General features: G+C 38.0%; 3 protein-coding genes across 3 annotated transcripts in view; 2 read left to right on the forward strand and 1 right to left on the reverse strand.

Moving 5' to 3' along the window:
- Positions 1–10,094: 10,094 nt before the first annotated feature.
- LOC148947332 (protein CFDP2-like) lies at positions 10,095–10,874 on the reverse strand. The gene has a single exon (XM_089096578.1). The coding sequence runs from the start codon at positions 10,872–10,874 to the stop codon at positions 10,095–10,097; it is 780 nt and encodes a 259-aa protein (XP_088952704.1).
- Positions 10,875–15,036: 4,162 nt separating this feature from the next.
- On the forward strand, positions 15,037–15,816 carry LOC148947333 (protein CFDP2-like). The gene has a single exon (XM_089096580.1). It carries the CDS (start codon positions 15,037–15,039, stop codon positions 15,814–15,816), a length of 780 nt encoding a protein of 259 aa, XP_088952706.1.
- A 6,546-nt stretch (positions 15,817–22,362) lies between these two features.
- Positions 22,363–22,840, forward strand: part of LOC148947334 (uncharacterized) — a 222,110-nt gene continuing 221,632 nt past the window's right edge. Inside the window, exon 1 of the mRNA XM_089097024.1 lies at positions 22,363–22,380. The gene's annotated coding sequence lies outside the window, so the exon portion shown is untranslated. The remainder of the gene's footprint in view (positions 22,381–22,840) is intronic.

Genomic DNA, 22,840 nt, shown 5'->3' on the forward strand with positions numbered 1-22,840 from the left:
AAATCAGCATCAATAAATAAATGAAACCAAAAACGGATAGATAATTACAATAAATAACCGAGTCAAACTCAAAACGAGCAGAAATTAAAATAAATTGGGCGCAAAACCCCTATGCCTTCCCAAGGCCTGAACAAAATTTGCACTTTACTGAAAAAATACAAATGAATGTGCATTGCCAGTTTAATATACATATACTGATATTTAGTAATAAAAATGTCAATATTATTTGATTTATTAAAGTTATAAAAGTAAAAACATTTATATTTTTTCTATAAAGTGCAAATTTTGTTCTGGCCTTGGGAAGGCATAGTGTTACGTCTGTATTTTAAAACCTAGAAGATAGGAAAAAACAAAAAAAATCGAACGTCTAGGGTGGGAGATAAAAGAAGTACTAGTAATGAATAAGAAAAAGACAAGATTGGTTTGAGAATGGAAAGGAAAATGTAGGACGATTTTTTTTTTTTTGCTTCCTCAATACAAGTCACTTGGTTTTTTTCAACATTGTTTTTCATGGTTAGCACTAGGTAGTTTTTTTTTTCGTGGTTAGTACTAGTGTTGCATCGGTATTAAAACCTAAAGGATAGGAAAAAAATACAAAAAAAACAAGACGAATTGAACGTCTAGGGTGGGATATAAAAGAAGGACTAGTAATGAATAAGAGAAGGCAAGATTGATTTGAGGATGGAAAGGAAAACAAAAGATGGGTTATTTTTTTTTTTTTTTTTTGCTTAATCAATACAAGTCACTTTTGGTACAATAGTGTACCAACAGTGTTTTCATGGTTAGCACTAGGTAGTTTTTTTGATGGTTAGTATTAATATTGCGTCGGTATTTAAAACCTAGATGATAGGAAAAAATGACAAAAAAAACTAGACGAATTGAACGTCTAGGGTGGGAGATAAAAGAAGGACTAGTAATGAATATGAGAAGACAAGATTGATTTGAGAATGGAAAGGAAAACAAAGGATGGGTTTTTTTTTTTTTTTTGCTTACTCAATACAAGTCACTTTTGGTACAATAGTGTACCAACAGTGTTTTCATGGTTAGCACTAGGTAGTTTTTTTCATGGTTAGTATTAATATTGCGTCGGTATTTAAAACCTAGATGATAGGAAAAAAGGACAAAAAAAAACTAGACGAATTGAACATCTAGGGTGGGAGATAAAAGAAGGACTAGTAATGAATATGAGAAGACAAGATTGATTTGAGAATGGAAAGGAAAATAAAGGATAGGTTATTTATTTTATTTTTTTTGCTTACTCAATACAAGTCAGTTTTGGTATAACAGTGTACCAACAGTGTTTTTCATGGTTACCAGTAGGTAGTTTTATTCATGGTTAGTACTAGTGTTGCGTCGGTATTTAAAACCTAGATGATAGGATAAAAATACAAAAAAAACAAGACGAATTGAACGTCTAGGGTGGGAGATAAAAGAAGGACTAGTGATGAATAAGAGAAGACAAGATTGATTTGAGAATGGAAAGGAAAATAAAGGATGAGTTATTTTTTTTTTTTCTTGCTTCCTCAATACAAGTCACTTTTGGTACAAGAGTGTACCAACCACAGTTTATATAATATACCAGTAAGTTTACCGCAGATGATTTCTGGCTCTTCATTCTCGGTGCGAACAAAAAGCTCCTCCCACTTATTTCTGCACTTATTGTCCACTTATTGGTGAGCCGGCCAAGTGGTTTTGTCAGTACTTGTTCCGTAGGTGATTATTCTTTGTCTACCCGTGAAAAGATCTAATGCCGCTTATGTTTATACCTGTTTATACGTTCTCTGGAGCACTCGCACCTCGGTCCGGGTTTTTATAATGGGTGAGATAGGGAAAGATCATACTGCTAATTATATAAACTGTGGTACCAACAGTGTTTTTTATGATTAACACTAGGTAGTTTTTTCCATGGTTAGTATTAGTATTGTGTCGGTATTTCAAACCTAGATGAAAGGAAAAAAAAAAAAGATGAATTGAACGTCTAGGGTAAGAGATAAAAGAAGGACTAGTAATGAATAAGAGAAGACAAGATTTATTTGATAATGGAAAGGAAAATGAAGGATGGGTTATTTTTTTTTTTTTTTGCTTCCTCAATACAAGTCAATTTTCGTACAACAGTGTACCAACAGTGTTTTTCATGGTTAGCACTAGGTAGTTTTTTCATGGTTAGTGTTAGTATTGCGTCGGTATTTCAAACCTAGATGAAAGGAAAAAAAGAAAAAAAAACAAGATGAATTGAACGTCTAGGGTTAGAGACAAAAGAAGGACTAGTAATGAAAAAGAGAAGACAAGAAATATTTGATAATTGAAAGGAAAATAAAGGATGGGTTATTTTATTAATTTTTTTTTGGCTTCCTCAATACAAGTCACTTTTGGTACAACAGTGTACCAACAGTTTTTTTCATGGTTAGTATTAGTATTGCGTCGTTATTACAAACCTATATTAAAGTAAAAAAAGAAAAAAAAACAAGATGAATTGAACGTCTAGGGTTAGAGATAAAAGAAGGACTAGTAATGAATAAGAGAAGACAAGATTTATTTGATAACGTAAAGGAAAATAAAGGATGGGTTATTTTATTAATTTTTTGTTGCTTCCTCAATACCAGTCACTTTTGGTACAACAGTGTACCAACAGTGTTTTTTATGATTAGCACTAGGTAGTTTTTTTCATGGTTAGTATTAATATTGCGTCGGAATTTCAAACCTAGATGAAAGGAAAAAAAAGAAAAAAAAAGATGAATTGAACGTCTAGGGTTAGAGATAAAAGAAGGACTAGTCATGAATAAGAGAAAACAAGATTTATTTGATAATGGAAAGGAAAATAAAGGATGGGTTATTTTATTAATGTTTTTTTTGCTTCCTCAATACAAGTCACTTTTGGTACAACAGTGTACCAGCAGTGTTTTTCATGGTTAGCACTAGGTAGTTTTTTTCATGGTTAGTACTAATTTTGCGTCAGTATTTAAAACCTAGAAGATAGGTAAAAAATGCAAAAAACAAAACGAATTGAACGTCTAGGGTGGGAGATAAAAGAAGGACTAATAATGAATAAGAGAAGACAAGATTGATTTGAGAATAAAAAGGAAAATAAAGAATGGGTTTTTTTTTTTTTTTTGCTTACTAAATAACAGTAACTTTTTGTACAACAGTGTACCAACAGTGTTTTTTATGATTAGCACTAGGTAGTTTTTTTCATTGTTAGTATTAATATTGCGTCGGAATTTCAAACCTAGATGAAAGGAAAAAAAAGAAAAAAACAAGATGAATTGAACGTCTAGGGTTAGAGATAAAAGAAGGACTAGTCATGAATAAGAGAAAACAAGATTTATTTGATAATGGAAAGGAAAATAAAGGATGGGTTATTTTATTAATTTTTTTTTTTGCTTCCTCAATACAAGTCACTTTTGGTACAACAGTGTACCAGCAGTGTTTTTCATGGTTAGCACTAGGTAGTTTTTTTCATGGTTAGTACTAATTTTGCGTCAGTATTTAAAACCTAGAAGATAGGGAAAAAATGCAAAAAACAAAACGAATTGAACGTCTAGGGTGGGAGATAAAAGAAGGACTAATAATGAATAAGAGTAGACAAGATTGATTTGAGAATAAAAAGGAAAATAAAGAATGGTTTTTTTTTTTTTTGCTTACAAAATAAAAGTCACTTTTTGTAAAAAAGTGTACCAAACGTTTTTTTTTTTTTTATCACTATGTATTTTTTTTAATTGTTAGTATTAATATTGCGTCGGAATTTCAAACCTAGATGAAAGGAAAAAAAAGAAAAAAAAAAGATGAATTGAACGTCTAGGGTTAGAGATAAAAGAAGGACTAGTCATGAATAAGAGAAAACAAGATTTATTTGATAAGGGAAAGGAAAATAAAGGATGGGTTATTTTATTAATTTTTTTTTGCTTCCTCAATACAAGTCACTTTTGGTACAACAGTGTACCAGCAGTGTTTTTCATGGTTAGCACTAGGTAGTTTTTTTCATGGTTAGTATTAGTATTGCGTCGGTATTTCAAACCTAGATGAGAGGAAAAAAGAAAAAAAAAACAAGATGAATTGAACGTCTAGGGTTAGAGATAAAACAAGGACTAGTAATGAATAAGAGAACACAAGATTTATTTGATAACGTAAAGGAAAATAAAGGATGGGTTATGTTTTTTTTTTTTTTGCTTCCTCAATACCAGTCACTTTTGGTCCAACAGTGTACCAACAGTGTTTTTTTATGATTAGTACTAGGTAGTTTTTTTCATGGTTAGTATTAGTATTGCGTCGGTATTTCAAACCTAGATGAAAGGAAAAAAAGAAAAAAAACAAGATGAATTGAACGTCTAGGGTTAGAGATAAAAGAAGGACTAGTCATGAATAAGAGAAAACAAGATTTATTTGATAATGGAAAGTAAAATAAAGGATGGGTTATTTTATTAATTTTTATTTTTTGCTTCCTCAATACAAGTCACTTTTGGTACAACAGTGTACCAGCAGTGTTTTTTATGATTAGCACTAGGTAGTTTTTTTCATGGTTAGTACTAGTTTTGCGTCAGTATTTAAAACCTAGAAGATAGGTAAAAAATGCAAAAAACAAAACGAATTGAACGTCTAGGGTGGGAGATAAAAGAAGGACTAGCAATGAATAAGAGAAGACAAGATTGATTTGAGAATAAAAAGGAAAATAAAGAATGGGTTATTTTTTTTTTTTTTTTGCTTCCGCAATAAAAGTCACTTCTGGTACAACAGTGTACCAACAGTGTTTTTCCTGGTTAGCACTAGTGTTGTGTCGGTATTTAAAACCTAGATGAAAGGAAAAACAGAAAAAAAAGAAGACGAATCAAACGTGTAGGGTGAGAGATAAAAAAAGGACTAGTAATAAATAAGAAAAAGACAAGATTGATTTGAGAATGGGAAGGAAGATAAAGGATGGCTTTATTTTTTTTTTTTTTTTTTTTTTTTTGGCTTCCTCAATACAAGTTACTTTTGGTACAACAGAGTACCAACAGTGTTTTTAATGGTTAGTACTAGTGTTGTGTGGGTATTTAAAACCTAGAGGATATAAAAAAAAGACAAAAAAAAGAAGATGAATCAAACGTCTAGGGTGAGAGATAAAAGAAGGACTATAAAATGAATAAGAAAAAGACAAGATTGATTTGAGAATGGAAAGGAAAATAAATGTTTTTTTTTTTTTTTTTTTTTTTTTTTTTTTGATTCCTTAATACAAGTCACTTTTGGTACAACAGTCTTAACAACAGTGTTTTTCATGGTTAGTACTAAATAGTTTTTTTTTCATAATTAGTACTTGTGTTGCGTCGGTATTTAAAACGTAGTTGATAAGAAAAAAAGACAAACAAAACAAGACGAATCGAACGTCTAGGGTGGGAGATAAAAGAAGGGCTAGTAATGAATAAGAAAAAGACAAGATTGATCTGAGAATCAAAAGTAAAATAAAGGATAAGTTTTTTTTTGTTATCTAGAACATGGCTCATTAAGTAGATAATCAAATACTTTTAGTGCTAAAACAGACTCGTATTGAAGCTTAACAATCTAGCAACAACAAATTAGGTAAGTAAGGCCAGTAGTGGATCTAAAGAGGGCTATACCCCTCCCTCTGTCTTCAAACACACCCTGGGAAAAAAACTTCGATTGGCAGATGACCATGAACTCGCAAACTAGAATGATTAATTGACTAAAATAATCTTAGCAGATTCTTAAAAGATGTCAAGTTGAACGTAAGCTGAAACCGGTAAAATAGTAAAAAATACATGTGCTTTACAATAGGATTGAGTCCCGCTATTGGCCAAATTCGTCTGCCTTATGAAGAGAAATGGGATGGGGGTGGATCTCAAAGCTAAAGCCATGAATTTGCTTTAACTCAAGCAGAGAACGGGACACCCAGAGGAATCGCTATGCTTGTCGCAGGTCTGTTGCAGCAACAATCTCGGTGAAAACCCCCCACAAGATGAAGAATATCGTTGGTCAAGCGGATTACGGACATTTCATCGTCTTCTCATGATCAAACATCTGAACTGAAGCAAGTGCGATGCCATGCGCAAGTGATAAGGCTTCCCGTTTGCTATCACTTGCGCATGGCATCGCACTTGCTTCAGTTCAGATGTTTGATCATGAGAAGACGATGAAATGTCCGTAATCCGCTTGACCAACGATATTCTTCATCTTGTGGGGGGTTTTCACCGAGATTGTTGCTGCAACAGACCTGCGACAAGCATAGCGATTCCTCTGGGTGTCCCGTTCTCTGCTTGAGTTAAAGCAAATTCATGGCTTTAGCTTTGAGATCCACCCCCATCCCATTTCTCTTCATAAGGCAGACGAATTTGGCCAATAGCGGGACTCAATCCTATTGTAAAGCACATGTATTTTTTACTATTTTACCGGTTTCAGCTTACGTTCAACTTGACATCTTTTAAGAATCTGCTAAGATTATTTTAGTCAATTAATCATTCTAGTTTGCGAGTTCATGGTCATCTGCCAATCGAAGTTTTTTTCCCAGGGTGTGTTTGAAGACAGAGGGAGGGGTATAGCCCCTCTTTAGATCCACCACTGGCCTTACTTACCTAATTTGTTGTTGCTAGATTGTTAAGCTTCAATACGAGTCTGTTTTAGCACTAAAAGTATTTGATTATCTACTTAATGAGCCATGTTCTAGATAACAAAAAAAAAACTTATCCTTTATTTTACTTTTGATTCTCAGATCAATCTTGTCTTTTTCTTATTCATTACTAGCCCTTCTTTTATCTCCCACCCTAGACGTTCGATTCGTCTTGTTTTGTTTGTCTTTTTTTCTTATCAACTACGTTTTAAATACCGACGCAACACAAGTACTAATTATGAAAAAAAACTATTTAGTACTAACCATGAAAAACACTGTTGTTAAGACTGTTGTACCAAAAGTGACTTGTATTAAGGAAGCAAAAAAAAAAAAAAAAAAAAAAAAAAAAAAAAAACATTTATTTTCCTTTCCATTCTCAAATCAATCTTGTCTTTTTCTTATTCATTTTATAGTCCTTCTTTTATCTCTCACCCTAGACGTTTGATTCATCTTCTTTTTTTTGTCTTTTTTTTCTATCCTCTAGGTTTTAAATACCGACACAACACTAGTACTAACCATTAAAAACACTGTTGGTACTCTGTTGTACAAAAAGTAACTTGTATTGAGGAAGCCAAAAAAAAAAAAAAAAAAAATAAAATAAAGCCATCCTTTATCTTCCTTCCCATTCTCAAATCAATGTTGTCTTTTTCTTATTTATTACTAGTCCTTTTTTTATCTCTCACCCTACACGTTTGATTCGTCTTCTTTTTTTTCTGTTTTTCCTTTCATCTAGGTTTTAAATACCGACACAACACTAGTGCTAACCAGGAAAAACACTGTTGGTACACTGTTGTACCAGAAGTGACTTGTATTGAGGAAGCAAAAAAAAAAAAAAAAATAACCCATTCTTTATTTTCCTTTTTATTCTCAAATCAATCTTGTCTTATATTATTCATTGCTAGTCCTTCTTTTATCTCCCACCCTAGACGTTCAATTCGTTTTGTTTTTTGCATTTTTTACCTATCTTCTAGGTTTTAAATACTGACGCAAAACTAGTACTAACCATGAAAAAAACTACCTAGTGCTAATCATAAAAAACACTGCTGGTACACTGTTGTACCAAAAGTGACTTGTATTGAGGAAGCAAAAAATAAAAATTAATAAAATAACCCATCCTTTATTTTCCTTTCCATTATCAAATAAATCTTGTTTTCTCTTATTCATGACTAGTCCTTCTTTTATCTCTAACCCTAGACGTTCAATTCATCTTGTTTTTTTTTCTTTTTTTCCTTTCATCTAGGTTTGAAATACCGACGCAATACTAATACTAACCATGAAAAAAACTACCTAGTACTAATCATAAAAAACACTGTTGGTACACTGTTGTACCAAAAGTGACTGGTATTGAGGAAGCAAAAAAAAAAAATAAAATAACCCATCCTTTATTTTCCTTTACGTTATCAAATAAATCTTGTCTTCTCTTATTCATTACTAGTCCTTCTTTTATCTCTAACCCTAGACGTTCAATTCATCTTGTTTTTTTTTTCTTTTTTTCATTTAATCTAGGTTTGAAATACCGATGCAACACTAGTACTAACCATGAAAAAACTACCTAGTGCTAACCATTAAAAACACTGTTGGTACACTGTTGTAGCCTACCAAAATTGACTTGTATTGAGGAAGCAAAAAAAGAAATTAATAAAATAAACCATCCTTTATTTTCCTTTCCATTATCAAATAAATCTTGTTTTCTCTTATTCATGACTAGTCCTTCTTTTATCTCTAACCCTAGACGTTCAATTCATCTTGTTTTTTTCTTTTTTTTCCTTTCATCTAGGTTTGAAATTCCGACACAATATTAATACTAACCATTAAAAAAAATACCTTGTGATAAACATAAAAAAAACTGTTGGTACACTGTTGTACAAAAATTAAATTTTATTTAGGAAGAAAAAAAAAAAAAAAAACATTCTTTATTTTCCTTTTTATTCTCAAATCAATCTTGTCTTCTCTTATTCATTATTAGTCCTTCTTTTATCTCCCACCCTAGACGTTCAATTCGTTTTGTTTTTTGCATTTTTTCCCTATCTTCTAGGTTTTAAATACTGACGCAAAATTAGTACTAACCACGAAAAAAAACTACCTAGTGCTAACCATGAAAAACACTGCTGGTACACTGTTGTACCAAAAGTGACTTGTATTGAGGAAGCAAAAAAAAAAATTAATAAAATAACCCATCCTTTATTTTCCTTTCCATTATCAAATAAATCTTGTTTTCTCTTATTCATGACTAGTCCTTCTTTTATCTCTAACCTTCTCTTATCTCTAATAAAGAGCTGATAGGTGTCTCTGTCAAACTCGATGAAGCGTTCCATCAGCTGACGCACAGTAAAGATTTCGTCAATAGTTGATCGTCCCGATCGAAAGCCAGCTTGATACTCGCCAAGAACAGAGGCGATGATTGCTTGAATTCTGCGGAGCATGATCTTGGTCAGGATTCTGGTTTGGTGGCTTGTGAGGCTGATGGGCCGGTAGTTGTCACATTCTTTCTTTGAGCCTTTTTTGTGTATTGGGACTATTGCTGTTTTGTACCACTGCTGTGGGGCGTGTCCATTAGAACAGGTGGCTGATACAAGACTGTGGTATAGGTTGGCAACATCTTCTGAACCATCATTTATCAGTTCAGCAGTGACACCGTCTGGCCCCGAAGCTTTGCCTCGCTTTAGGGATTCTATGTTCACTTTTGTCTCACTTCTAAGTGGGGGTGGAGGGGAATCTAGATCTATGATCGGGAAGGAGTTTAGGACATTTAAGTCGGTCATTACTTCAGGGTTTAGTTTCTCCTTCAAGTATTCCTTCCATCATTCGAGCTTCATCTTGGCATCATTGATGTCATTCCCCTGCTTGTCTAGGATTACGGGCGTGGAGGGATCTCTTTTGAAGGAAAGCTCGCTGACTTTTTTGAAGAGCTTGTGGCTGTTGCGTTTCATGAACTGAGTTTTACAGTCCTTGCACTTTTGACGATATGGTTGTTGAATGCCTTTGTGATTTCACGCTCAACTTTCCGTTTGAGATGTGTCTAGGTATCTCGGCTGCTTCGGTCAGATTTGTTGTTATGTAGGCGTTTCTGGTCACATAATCGAATTATTTCATCAGTGATCCAAGGCTTTTCGTCTTTGGCTTTTCTACCAAGGATGTCACTTGCAGTCTCAAGGATTGCTGAGGTAGCATGTTCAGCCAAGCGATCGATCTTTTCGGGAGTGCCGAGCGGAGTGGATGTACTCAGGATGTCATGGAATTTTGTAGACAGGCTAGAGTTATATGTGGATTTTTTGGTGGGGTCTCGGAGGAGTTCCGTTCGGAATCTTGAGATTTTTGTGTTTTTCGGGAGATATTTTAACCTCAGCTTGAGTTTGGACATCAGGACTGTGTGGCCCGAGTCAAAATCTCCAGCGGGGAGTGAGACAGTGGCCATTACAGATTACTTCCAACGTTTGGATATCAGGACGTGGTCGATCGTATTTTCGGTGACTCCATCAGGGTGTCTCCATGTTACCTTTCAGCGGTGTCTGAGCTTGAAGGCGGTATTGGTGATGTAGAGATCATTCTCCCTGCAGAAGTCAATAAGCCGTTCTCCCCTTGCTTTAAGACGGCCATGTCCGTTTGGGCCCACTACACCTTCTCGACCAGCATGGCAACTGTCAACTATCGCATTAAAGTCACCCAACACGATAAGTATATAATTTTGGGGGATCTGGTCAGTGACGCTTTGTAGCTGGAAGTAGAATTCGTCGCACTCCTCTTCACTTCGGGCTGAATCCGGAGCATATATCTGGACAACTGAGAGATTTTTGATGGGCCCTTTCAGGCGGATGGTCACTATTCTTTCCGATACATGAGTGAAGGTCATTAATGACCTTTTGGTAGCCGGAGAGAGAATGGAGCCGACACCCTGCCGATGAACACCATCAGTACGTCCTGACAGTAGGAAAGTGGTTCCAAGGATGTTTTCATCTCCGATTCGAGGAAGGTGCGTTTCAGACATACCGACCATATCCCACTTGTATCTATCAATCTCTTTCAACACCAGATCAATTTTGCCAGGTTTAGCTAAAGTCCGGGTATTTAGTGTACCAATATTGAGAGCGTTTTTCGCCGATATTAAACTCTCATCCCGTCTGGGAGTCGTCCTAGGCCGATAATGGTCGTTGGCTTCCCTGTACGCGGTAGCAAATTCGTTATCAGTATTCACAATCCTTATTAGCATCGAATCGTAAAGGTCGTCGGTTTCCCCGGACGCGGTAGCACTTCTACTTTGATCTTTTGAGCCTGTGTTCATATTTTGAAAAGATATGTTTTCTTGGCTGATTCATTGACGGTGGTAAGCCACTCCTCTCCGTTAACTTGCAGAGGCCGTTGTCCAATTCTGGATCTTCCACCCTTTCGCAGTTGTCTTCCTGAAGAGGATCCTCCCACGATGGTATCCTGCAGTACCATACAATTTAACCCATTGCTGGAAGAAGGTTCGCAACTAGCGGGACGTGTCCACACACCGGTGGGCCCTGCTCAGTGCGAGTCAGAGAGGCCTTCTTCCTCTTCAACCTGTATTTATGACCCCCGGGCGAGGGTACCCCAGTTTCAATTATGGACCCCCGTTGGGTAGGTCCCCCCTTGGTCCACGCCTTCCTTTATGGAGGTACCCAATATATTTGTAGGACGTTCCCCTATCCGCCACCTGGGGACGCGCTGAGTGGCCTGGGGAGGGCCCCTACTGAGAATTTGACTCAGTAGATTCTCAGAAACCTTTGAATCAGTACCTTATATGACCCCAGGGCATAACTTACAACCCTTGCCCTGAGGCTGTGGGGGAGTGTCCTCCTCAAAAACATAATTTCTATCTGGAAATCAACTACGCTGAACAAAATGGCTATTTCAAAATTTTGATTCGATGTGTTTGGCGAAATGATGGTCGTGGAAGGGGTGTTAGTTGCCTTCTAATCACTTTTGACCCTTAAAAAAGGGCACTAGAACTCTCGATTTCCAATCGAATGAGCCCCCTTTGAAGTTTTTACGATGACCCCTTCCATATGAAATGCCTCTGGGAAAAAAATAATAATAATAAAACATTAGAGCCGTAAGTAACACTGGGAGCCGTATGACCTTTACTATAGGCAACGCTATAGCGTTGCCTCTGATAACTGGTGCAATTACCATAACCAAGAAATCCAAAACTTCTATTTAAAATAATTCCTCAACAAAAAGGATGTTGTCATTATGGTTGATAATGATTTAGTCGTTGCTCTTATACATATTCCATTTGAGTGGTACATTCTGGAAATTGCTGCTAGACACGGCTAAGTTGACTATGAAGACATGGAAAACTTTACAGACATTATTGACCATCTTCAGGTATTACCTGTGGCCTACTCAGAAAAAATCAAAGTGTTTCGTATGCTCTCACACTTCATGCGACAACAGCGAGCAATTACCTTTTATTTTCTGGTCTAGAAATAGTGAAAAACCAACTGCGGTTCACAATTCCTCCGTAACCTCCGTAACCTTCTTTTGATATTTGCAAAGAAGGTTTTTGCCAAAATTTGGATTTGGACAAACTTGTTACGATCTTGCAACAATAAAACCTTGACGTTTCCCCTTTTTACCTTGAGCATTGTAATATGTTCTGATTTTCTTGTGTTTTTTTCTTTTATAAATATGCCGGAACAGTCATTCAGTGCTTCATATTATGAAAAGCATCCTTGCCTGGAGTCCTACTTCCGGATTCTTTCTATTTATTGCAACTGAAGCAGACACTTTGGTGTTACGTTTACTCTTTCCAGGAAGAGGTACGAATTTACACCTTTCATAGACGTTGGCGTGAGAAGATAACAAAACATCTCCGACGTTCTCGAGCAGCATACTAGGAGTAACCGTCACAAAGACAGTGCAGCTTCAAGGACGAAGTTCAAAGCCAGACAAACCGAGTAGATACAACCAATCCTAATGAGAGGCAGAAACAAGGAATTCAGTGGTAAAGTAGAGATTGTACAAGCCTTATTAAAGGTAAGGTCTTTATTGGGGCAACTCTACAGTCCCTTTAGGGGGCACGATGAAACAGAATAAAACATGCTTTGTGATAATTTCCAGCGAAACTAGAATTTTCTGGGGGGAGGGGGGATTTTACGTCGGAACAACTTTCCATTGAGGAATTTTTGTGAGGGGTTTTCCATGAAGGGGGTGAACATGACGATCGAGGTATTGAGGAGGGGGCAGCAATTTCACTTTAAAAAAAACTTATGGTTAAAGTTGGACGTCAACTTCTTCTAAACTATACAAATTGTTCATTATCTTTTAATGCTGGATGAAAGATAGCATTGATACCAATAGTGCTTACCGGAAGGTAATGTTTTTTTTTTCATTTTTTATGCATAATCTTTCATGAGAATTAAATAAAAAACGAGGTGATTTTTGAAAGGGAAGTAAAGAGCGATATTAAGCCGAAACTTTGCTCCCGGGCTCACCATCCATCTCTTCCACCTTCGTGTGGGTAAGTATATAAACATAATTTCGTATTGCATACTTTTAGTATTCTGGGAAAAGGAATAGACTGTTCCTCTCTTATCATGACAATTGCGCGCTTAGTTCATATGTAACCTTCCGGATAAACCTTAAGATTTAAGCTTCCCTGTCCCCTTCATATTCATGTCAATAGCCTCTCAGGAAACGTTTGAAGATTAAACACTAAAGATACATTTTATCTTCGATTCTCTCCCCCCCCCCCCAAGCATAAAACGATCCAATGACCTTCTCCTTAATTTTACAATGTGCAATGGTGGAACATTGCATAACCTTTGGTAATAAGAAATCAAAGCCGTCATTTGGATCAAATCTTGGGGTGGGCAAAAATTCCATATCCCTCCCTCCCCCATGTTGATTTAGTCCGTGTCTCGTAAGTAAAAAATACGGGTTTTGGAAGCGCATTCATCGATTGTTATAAAACTGAAACTTTACCAAATTGATTTCTGAGATTAATTACTACATTCAAGAAAGGCTAAGTGAAACTTCAATCCGAAATAAAGAATTTAACCGGACTTGGGGCTGGGCTTCTTCAGGAGAAATCTTCCAGATCCGACATATTTATAAAAGAAAAAAAACACAAGAAAATCAGAACATATTACAATGCTCAAGGTAAAAAGGGGAAACGTCAAGGTTTTATTGTTGCAAGATCGTAACAAGTTTGTCCAAATCCAAATTTTGGCAAAAACCTTCTTTGCAAATATCAAAAGGAGGTTACGGAGGTTACGGAGGAATTGTGAACCGCAGTTGGTTTTTCACTATTTCTAGACCAGAAAATAAAAGGTAATTGCTCGCTGTTGTCGCATGAAGTGTGAGAGCATACGAAACACTTTGATTTTTTCTGAGTAGGCCACTGGTAATACCTGAAGATGGTCAATAATGTCTGTAAAGTTTTCCATGTCTTCATAGTCAACTTAGCCGTGTCTAGCAGCAATTTCCAGAATGTACCACTCAAATGGAATATGTATAAGAGCAACGACTAAATCATTATCAACCATAATGACAACATCCTTTTTGTTGAGGAATTATTTTAAATAGAAGTTTTGGATTTCTTGGTTATGGTAATTGCACCAGTTATCAGAGGCAACGCTATAGCGTTGCCTATAGTAAAGGTCATACGGCTCCCAGTGTTACTTACGGCTCCAATGTTTTATTATTATCTTTTTCCCAGAGGCATTTCATATGGAAGGGGTCATCGTAAAAACTTCAAAGGGGGCTCATTCGATTGGAAATCGAGAGTTCTAGTGCCCTTTTTAAGGGTAAAAAGTTATTGGAAGGCAATTAACACCCCTTCAACGCCTACCAGTTCCCCAAATACATCCAGTCCAAATTTTGAGATAGCCATTTGTTCACCGTTATTGATTTTCAGAAAGAAATTATGTTTTTAAGGAGGACAATCGCCCAGAGCCTCAGGGCAACGGTTGTAAGTTATGCCCTGGGGTCATATAAGGTACTGATTCAAAGGTTTCTGAGAATCTACTGAGTCAAATTCTCAGTAGGGGCCCTCCCCAGGCCACTCAGCGCGTCCCCAGGTGGCGGATAGGGGAACGTCCTACAGATATATAGGGTACCTCCATAAAGGAAGGCGCGGACCAAGGGGGGACCTAGCGACCGGGGGTCCATAATTGAAACGGGGGTACCCTCACCCGGGGGTCATAAATACAGGCGGAGGAGGAAGAAGGCCCCTCTGACTCACACTGAGCAGGGCCCACCGGCGTGTGGACACGTCCCGCTAGTTGCGAACCTTCTTCCAGCAATGGGCTAAATTGTATGGTACTGCAGGATACCATCGTGGGAGGATCCTCTTCAGGAAGACAACTGCGAAAGGGTGGAAGATCCAGAATTGGACAACGGCCTCTGCAAGTTAACGGAGAGGAGTGGCTTACCACCGTCAATGAATCAGCCAAGAAAACATATCTTTTCAAAATATGAACACAGGCTCAAAAGATCAAAGTAGAAGTGCTACCGCGTCCGGGGAAACCGACGACCTTTACGATTCGATGCTAATAAGGATTGTTAATAATGATAACTATTTTGCTACCGCGTACAGGGAAGCCAACGACCATTATAGGCCTAGAACGACTCCCAGACGGGATGAGAGTTTAATATCGGTGAAAAACGCTCTCAATATTGGTACACTAAATACCCGGACTTTAGCTAAACCTGGCAAAATTGATCTGGTGTTGAAAGAGATTGATAGATACAAGTGGGATATAGTCGGTATGTCTGAAACGCACCTTCTTCGAATCGGAGATGAAAACATCCTTGGAACCACTTTCCTACTGTCAGGACGTACTGATGGTGTTCATCGGCAGGGTGTCGGCTCCATTCTCTCTCCGGCTACCAAAAGGTCATTAATGACCTTCACTCATGTATCGGAAAGAATAGTGACCATCCGCCTGAAAGGGCCCATCAAAAATCTCTCAGTTGTCCAGATATATGCTCCGGATTCAGCCCGAAGTGAAGAGGAGTGCGACGAATTCTACTTCCAGCTACAAAGCGTCACTGACCAGATCCCCCAAAATTATATACTTATCGTGTTGGGTGACTTTAATGCGATAGTTGACAGTTGCCATGCTGGTCGAGAAGGTGTAGTGGGCCCAAACGGACATGGCCGTCTTAAAGCAAGGGGAGAACGGCTTATTGACTTCTGCAGGGAGAATGATCTCTACATCACCAATACCGCCTTCAAGCTCAGACACCGCTGAAAGGTAACATGGAGACACCCTGATGGAGTCACCGAAAATACGATTGACCACGTCCTGATATCCAAACGTTGGAAGTAATCTGTAATGGCCACTGTCTCACTCCCCGCTGGAGATTTTGACTCGGGCCACACAGTCCTGATGTCCAAACTCAAGCTGAGGTTAAAATATCTCCCGAAAAACACAAAAATCTCAAGATTCCGAACGGAACTCCTCCGAGACCCCACCAAAAAATCCACATATAACTCTAGCCTGACTACAAAATTCCATGACATCCTGAGTACATCCACTCCGCTCGGCACTCCCGAAAAGATCGATCGCTTGGCTGAACATGCTACCTCAGCAATCCTTGAGACTGCAAGTGACATCCTTGGTAGAAAAGCCAAAGACGAAAAGCCTTGGATCACTGATGAAATAATTCGATTATGTGACCAGAAACGCCTACATAACAACAAATCTGACCGAAGCAGCCGAGATACCTAGACACATCTCAAACGGAAAGTTGAGCGTGAAATCACAAAGGCATTCAACAACCATATCGTCAAAAGTGCAAGGACTGTAAAACTCAGTTCATGAAACGCAACAGCCACAAGCTCTTCAAAAAAGTCAGCGAGCTTTCCTTCAAAAGAGATCCCTCCACGCCCGTAATCCTAGACAAGCAGGGGAATGACATCAATGATGCCAAGATGAAGCTCGAATGATGGAAGGAATACTTGAAGGAGAAACTAAACCCTGAAGTAATGACCGACTTAAATGTCCTAAACTCCTTCCCGATCATAGATCTAGACCCCCCTCCACCCCCACTTAGAAGTGAGACAAAAGTGAACATAGAATCCCTAAAGCGAGGCAAAGCTTCGGGGCCAGACGGTGTCACTGCTGAACTGATAAATGATGGTTCAGAAGATGTTGCCAACCTATACCACAGTCTTGTATCAGCCACCTGTTCTAATGGACACGCCCCGCAGCAGTGGTACAAAACAGCAATAGTCCCAATACACAAAAAAGGCTCAAAGAAAGAATGTGACAACTACCGGCCCATCAGCCTCACAAGCCACCAAACCAGAATCCTGACCAAGATCATGCTCCGCAGAATTCAAGCAATCATCGCCTCTGTTCTTGGCGAGTATCAAGCTGGCTTTCGATCGGGACGATCAACTATTGACGAAATCTTTACTGTGCGTCAGCTGATGGAACGCTTCATCGAGTTTGACAGAGACACCTATCAGCTCTTTATTGACTTCCGACAGGCCTTTGACCTAATATGGAAGAAAGGCTTGTGGCATATTCTAAGACACGACGGTGTCCCAGATGCAATAGTCAGAATCACTGAGGACATGTACAACCAATTCAAAAGTCAAATACTAGTCACTGGTGGTCTCTCTGGTGAATTCCCAACAACTTCCGGATTTCTGCAAGGGTGCATCCTCTCGCCACACTTGTTTAACCTGTTTCTGCATGCCATCCTCTCCCTGATATCCGTCGAATATGGATCCAGAATAGGAGGAATCCTAATTGACAAACTAGCATATGCGGATGATATCGACCTGATGTCCACTACCGTCCAAGAACTCCAGAGTCAGGCTGACTACATCTCCCAAGCAACGCAGCCGTTTGGTATGCAGATTAACGCAAACAATGCCAAAATCAGGGTCACATCACGATAGGAGATAAATCCCCCCCCTCGATAGTAATAGACGGTGAACAAGTGGAAACAGTCGATAAATTTCTTTACCTTGGCAGTCTTTTGACGGCTGACAACTGCCACACTGTCGACATTAAAAGCCGCCTCGGTCTTGCCAGCACTAGCTTCAAAAGACTATCAAAGGTCTGGAAATCTAGCCACCTTTCGAACCATCTGAAAGTGTATCTATTCAACAGTCTGATCATACCCATTACTCTGTATGGGTGTGAAACCTGGACATTAAAAGCTGAAAACAAGTGCAACCTCCTTGCGTTCGAAATAAGATGTCTGCGCCGGATAGCCATGATCAGATATACTGACCATGTCAAAGTCCGAAGAAGGCTGAAGTCGCAAGGCACTATCCTGAACAAAATCCGAAAACAGCAGCTGCGCTGGTTCGGCCATGTAAAGCGAATGAATCCCGAACGCCTGCCCAAGATCGCGCTTGAAGGGACAACTGAAGGACTTCGACCACGGGGAAGAACGCCCAAAAGGTGGATCGAAAACTTTGACCGACAATGCATTGCCCAACTATCCCAAAATTCACTTGACATAAAAGCATAACGAGCCCTAGTTCATCAGATTCTTGAAGGAGTGGCCCCAAGACGTCCCATGAGGATGTATGGGACTTAAGTAAGTAAGTAAGTATATAAGGTTTTCACAGAAAGCTTTGTCGTAGAAACTTCAAAAAGGACTCATTCGATTGGAAATTCAAAGGGCTAGTGCTTTTTTTAGTCTTAGAAAATCATTAAATTGCAACTAACCTTCCTCTGGTGCCCACCATTTCTCCAAGTACAACCAATCAACATTTTAAGATAGCCATTTTGTTTAACGTAGTTGAAAAATTCAGGAAATTAGACCTTGAGGATATCGGAGGGTAACCAGCTCCCCTCCCCCCAAACCATTTTTCCCAAATGCACCCGATAAAAGTTTTGAGATAGCTATTTTGTTAAAAGTAGTTCAAATATCATATAACAAAAATTCAGGTGTCAACAAAACCCCCCAGGGCCTGGGGACGGGCGTTGTAAGTTATGACCTAGGGGCATATGTTGGTCTTCTGGAAGCAATGCTCGTAGAAACTTCAAAGAAGGCTGAGTCGATTGTAAATTGAAAATTCTCGTTCACTCTTTAAGCATCAAAAGATATTGGAGGACACCTAGCCCACCCCCCTCCACGCCCTTTTTTCCTCAAACCCATCCGATAAGAACTTTGAGATAGCCTTTTTTTTAAATAGTTCAAAGATCATATAACGAAAACTACCGGGTCGACAAGGCCCCCCAGGGCCCGAGGGCGGGTCTTGTAAGTTATGCTCCGGGAGAATATATGGTTCTAATTGAAGGGACGTAAAAACTTCAGAGACGGCTCGTTTGATTGAAAACTGGAAGTTCTGGTTCAGTTTTTTAGAATCAAAAGAGATTGGAGGGCAACAAGCCCCCCCCCCCCTCCGCCTCTTTTTCCCCAAATGCATCCAATAAAATTTTAGATAGCCAATAAGTTAAAAATTGCTCAAAAGTCTGATAACAAAACTCAGGTATCGTCACAAACGCCCCGGGCCTGGGGGCAGGCGTTGTAAATTATGCCCTGGGGCATATATGGTTCTTATGAAAGGGATACTAGTATAAACTTCAGAGAGAGCTCATTTGATTGAAAATCGGAAGTTCAAGCTCACTTTTAAATAGTCAAAACCAAGGACAGCTAGCCCTCCCCAACCCACGCCTTCTTTTTCCAAACCCATCTGATGAAAATTCTGATATAGACATTTTGTTAAAAATAGTTCTAAGGTCGGATAAGAAAAACTCCGGGGTCATTACAACCTCCCCCCCACCCCAGGGCCCAGGGCAGGCGTTCTAAGTTATGCCCTAAGGGCATGTAAGGTTCTTATGAAAGGAATGCTCGTATAAACCTCATAGAGGGCTCATTTGATTGGAAATCGAAAGTTCTAGTTCATTTTATAAGAGTCAACCGAGTTAAGAGCAATAGCCTTCCTCCAAGGACTTTTTTTTCCCCAAACCCATCCGCTACAAATTTTGAGATAGCCAGTTTTTTGGAAATTGTTCAAAAATTAGATAACGAAAATTCCCGCAGGGTCCGGGGGATAGGCGCTGTAAGTGTTGTTCTGGTGGCGTGTATGGTTCTTATGAAAGGGATGCTCGTATAAGCTTCAGAGAGGGCTCATTTGATTGGAAATTGAAAGTTCTAGTTCAATTTTTAAGATACAAAATATATCCGAGGGCACCTAGAACCCCCCCCCCCCGCACACACCCTTTTTTCCCCAAGCAAATTCGACAAAATTTTCATAATAGCCATTTAATCAAAAAATAGTTCAAAGGTTAGATAAGAAAAATTCCTGTGTCGACGCAACCCCCCAGGGCCCGGAGGCAGGCGTTAAGAGTAATGCTCTAGGGGCATATAGAAGGGCTGCTCGTGTAAACTTCGGAGAGGGCTCAATTGGCTGGAAATTGAAAGTTCTTGTTCACTTTTTAAGAGTCAAAAGAGATCGGAGGGCAACAAGCCCCCCCCCCTCCACGCCCTAAATACATCAGACAAAAATTTTGTGATAGAAATTTTGTTAAAAATAGTTCAAAGGTCAGATAACAAAAAACTCAGGGGTCGATATAGCCCCCCAGGGCCCGGGGGTAGGCGTCGTAAGTTATGCCCTAGGGGTATATATGGTTGTTATGGAAGGGATGCTCGTATAAACTTGATAGAGGGCTCATTTGATTGGAAACTGAAATTTGTAATTCACTTTTTAAGAGTCAAAAGTGATTGGAGGGCAGCTAGCCTCCCCCCAAACTCCATTTATTTTTTCCCCAGAAGTACTTCATATAGAAGGCTTCGTCGTATAAACTTCAAAAGGGGATCATTCGATTGGAAATCGAGAGTTCTAGTACCCTTTTTAAGAGTCAAAAATGATCGGAGGGCAGCTAGCCCCCCAAACCCTTTTCCCCCAAATACATCTGATAAAAAATCTGTGGTAGCCATTTTGATGAAAATAGTTCAAAGATCATATAAAAAAATTCCTTTACGTATGGCCATTTCGTTAAAAATAGTTTAAAGGTCAGATAAAAAAAACTTCTGTGTCAACACAACCCCCTCCCCCTCTTAAGGCCCAGGGCAGGCGTTGTAAGTATCGATCTTGGCTGGGGGTATATATAGTTCTTATGGAAGGTTTTCATGAACAAGCCTCGGACACCGCTTATATGATTGGAAATTGAGAGCTCTCGTGAGTAGTTTAAGTGCAAAAAAAAAGATCGGAAGGCGATTAGCCCCCCTCTTGACGCCCTATTTTCTCGAACCCACACAATAAGAACTTAGACAGAGCCATTTTTTCAAAATAGTTCAAAGGTCAGATAACAAAAATTCTGGTGTCGACAAAACCCCCCAGGGCCCGGGAGGGGGGAGGCATTGTAAGCTATGTCCTGGGGCCGTATGTAGTTCTTATGAAAAGAATGTTCGTATAAACTTCAGAGAGGGTTAATTTGAATGGAAATTAAAAGTTGTAGTTCCTTTTCTCAAAGTGAAAAAGATCGGAGGGCAACTAGCCCCTCCCGCTCTCCATGCCTTTGGGTTTACCGGGTGGATAAACCCATCCGATAAAAATTTGAGGTGACCATTTTGTTAAAAATAGTTCAACCATCAGATAGTAAAACTCCGGGGGTCGACACAACCCCCCAGGACACAGGGACTGGCTTTGTAAGTTATACTCTGGGGATATATATGGTTCTTATAGAAGGGATGCTCGTATAAACTTCAGAGATGGCTCATTGGATTGAAAATAGAAATTTCTAGTTCACTTTTAAAGAGTCAAAAGAGACATAAGGGTAATTAGACCCCCACGCCCTTTTTCCCCAAACCCATCCATAAAAATTTTGAAATAGCCATTTGGTTATAAATAGTTCAAACATCAGATAATAAAAACTCCGAGGTTGATACAAACCCGTTTTTTCACTTTGATATTGTTACTTTGATACCAGTTTAGATACTTTGATGAACATTTGATTTTAAAAAAAATGTATTTTGAAATAAGGAAATTTTAAAAACTTGAAACCTTTATCAATCAAAAACGAACAAAAACTAATTAAAAAAAAAACTTTCCAAAAAAGAAGTTTTTCAAAGAAAAGTAAAGGCCATTTTAAACTTAAGCCCAGCAGACACAAATACCTGTTAAAATTCAAACTCAAAACGATCAGAAATCACTATTAAAGAATAAATGAAATCCAAAACGAAAAGAAATTATATAAACAATCATTGCAAAAAACATACAACAAGTAATAATATAAATGAATAAATAGATCTTAAAGCGAGTAATGCTTAGATTGAATATGAAAATCAATCTTAAAACGAAAAAAAATATTTTCCTATTGAAGTATTAATGAAACTTAAAACGAACAGAAATGAAATAAACAATCAATGCAAACAAACATACAATAGCTATTAATGTAAATTAATAAATAAATCTTAAAACAAGTGAAAATTAAATTGAATATGCAAATCAAGCTTGAAACGAACAAAAATCACTACAAACAAGAGTTTGGCTATCACCTCCTTCTCTCACTGTAAGAGTCAAAAACCTATTGCGTCATTGGCGCTTTCACCGGCAATCGCTATTTCACCGGTAAACAATCTTTGTGTGTGCTTTTACAATTCTTTACAATACAATCTTTTCATATTTTTACAATGAATACAATTCTTTTCATTTTTAGAAGTTGAAATGTAAGCCGCAGCCGAGGATACTGTTTACCGAGATACAGACAGATACTCAATGAAGCGCAAATCGAGAGGAAATGGACGAGCTTTTATTTGTGTCGAAACCGTCTGCACTACATATTTGTTACTTTATATAAAAAATATCAAAGTAAATATTTGATATAAAAAATATCAATATGGTAAGTATATATAAATACCATATATATATATATATATATATATATATATATATATATATATATATATATATATATATATATATATATATATATATATATATATATATATATATATATATATATAAATACAGCGCATTGCTCGTTGTTGTCACATGAAGTGTGTAAGCAATATGAAGAACTTTTATTATTTCTGAGTAAGCTACTGGTAATGCATGAAGATGGTCAATAATGTCTGTGAAGTTTTCCATGTCCTCACAGTCACTTTTGTCATGTTGTGAATTTTTATGGATTCCTCTCCTCATCAAGCAAGAAACTCTTCCAATTGCCTGATTTATAGTCCAATTGCTTGTTTTGATAAGGTCTTCTTCTGGCGTCGAAGTTTTCTTAAATCGTTTCAGACACTTGGTAATCTTTTGACTTCTTTAGGATCGTCCTTTCTGACCGACAAAGGAAGGTCTAG

The sequence above is a fragment of the Artemia sp. Qi Xiang Cuo genome, chromosome 11, assembly GCF_049724085.1.
Source record: "Artemia sp. Qi Xiang Cuo chromosome 11, ASM4972408v1, whole genome shotgun sequence".
Lineage (NCBI taxonomy): Eukaryota > Metazoa > Arthropoda > Branchiopoda > Anostraca > Artemiidae > Artemia > Artemia sp. Qi Xiang Cuo.

Excerpts from the sequence above, each read along its gene's own strand:
- LOC148947332 (XM_089096578.1), bottom strand. The coding sequence starts at position 10,874 with ATGAACACAGGCTCAAAAGATCAAAGTAGAAGTGCTACCGCGTCCGGG.
- LOC148947333 (XM_089096580.1), top strand. The coding sequence starts at position 15,037 with ATGAACACAGGCTCAAAAGATCAAAGTAGAAGTGCTACCGCGTCCGGG.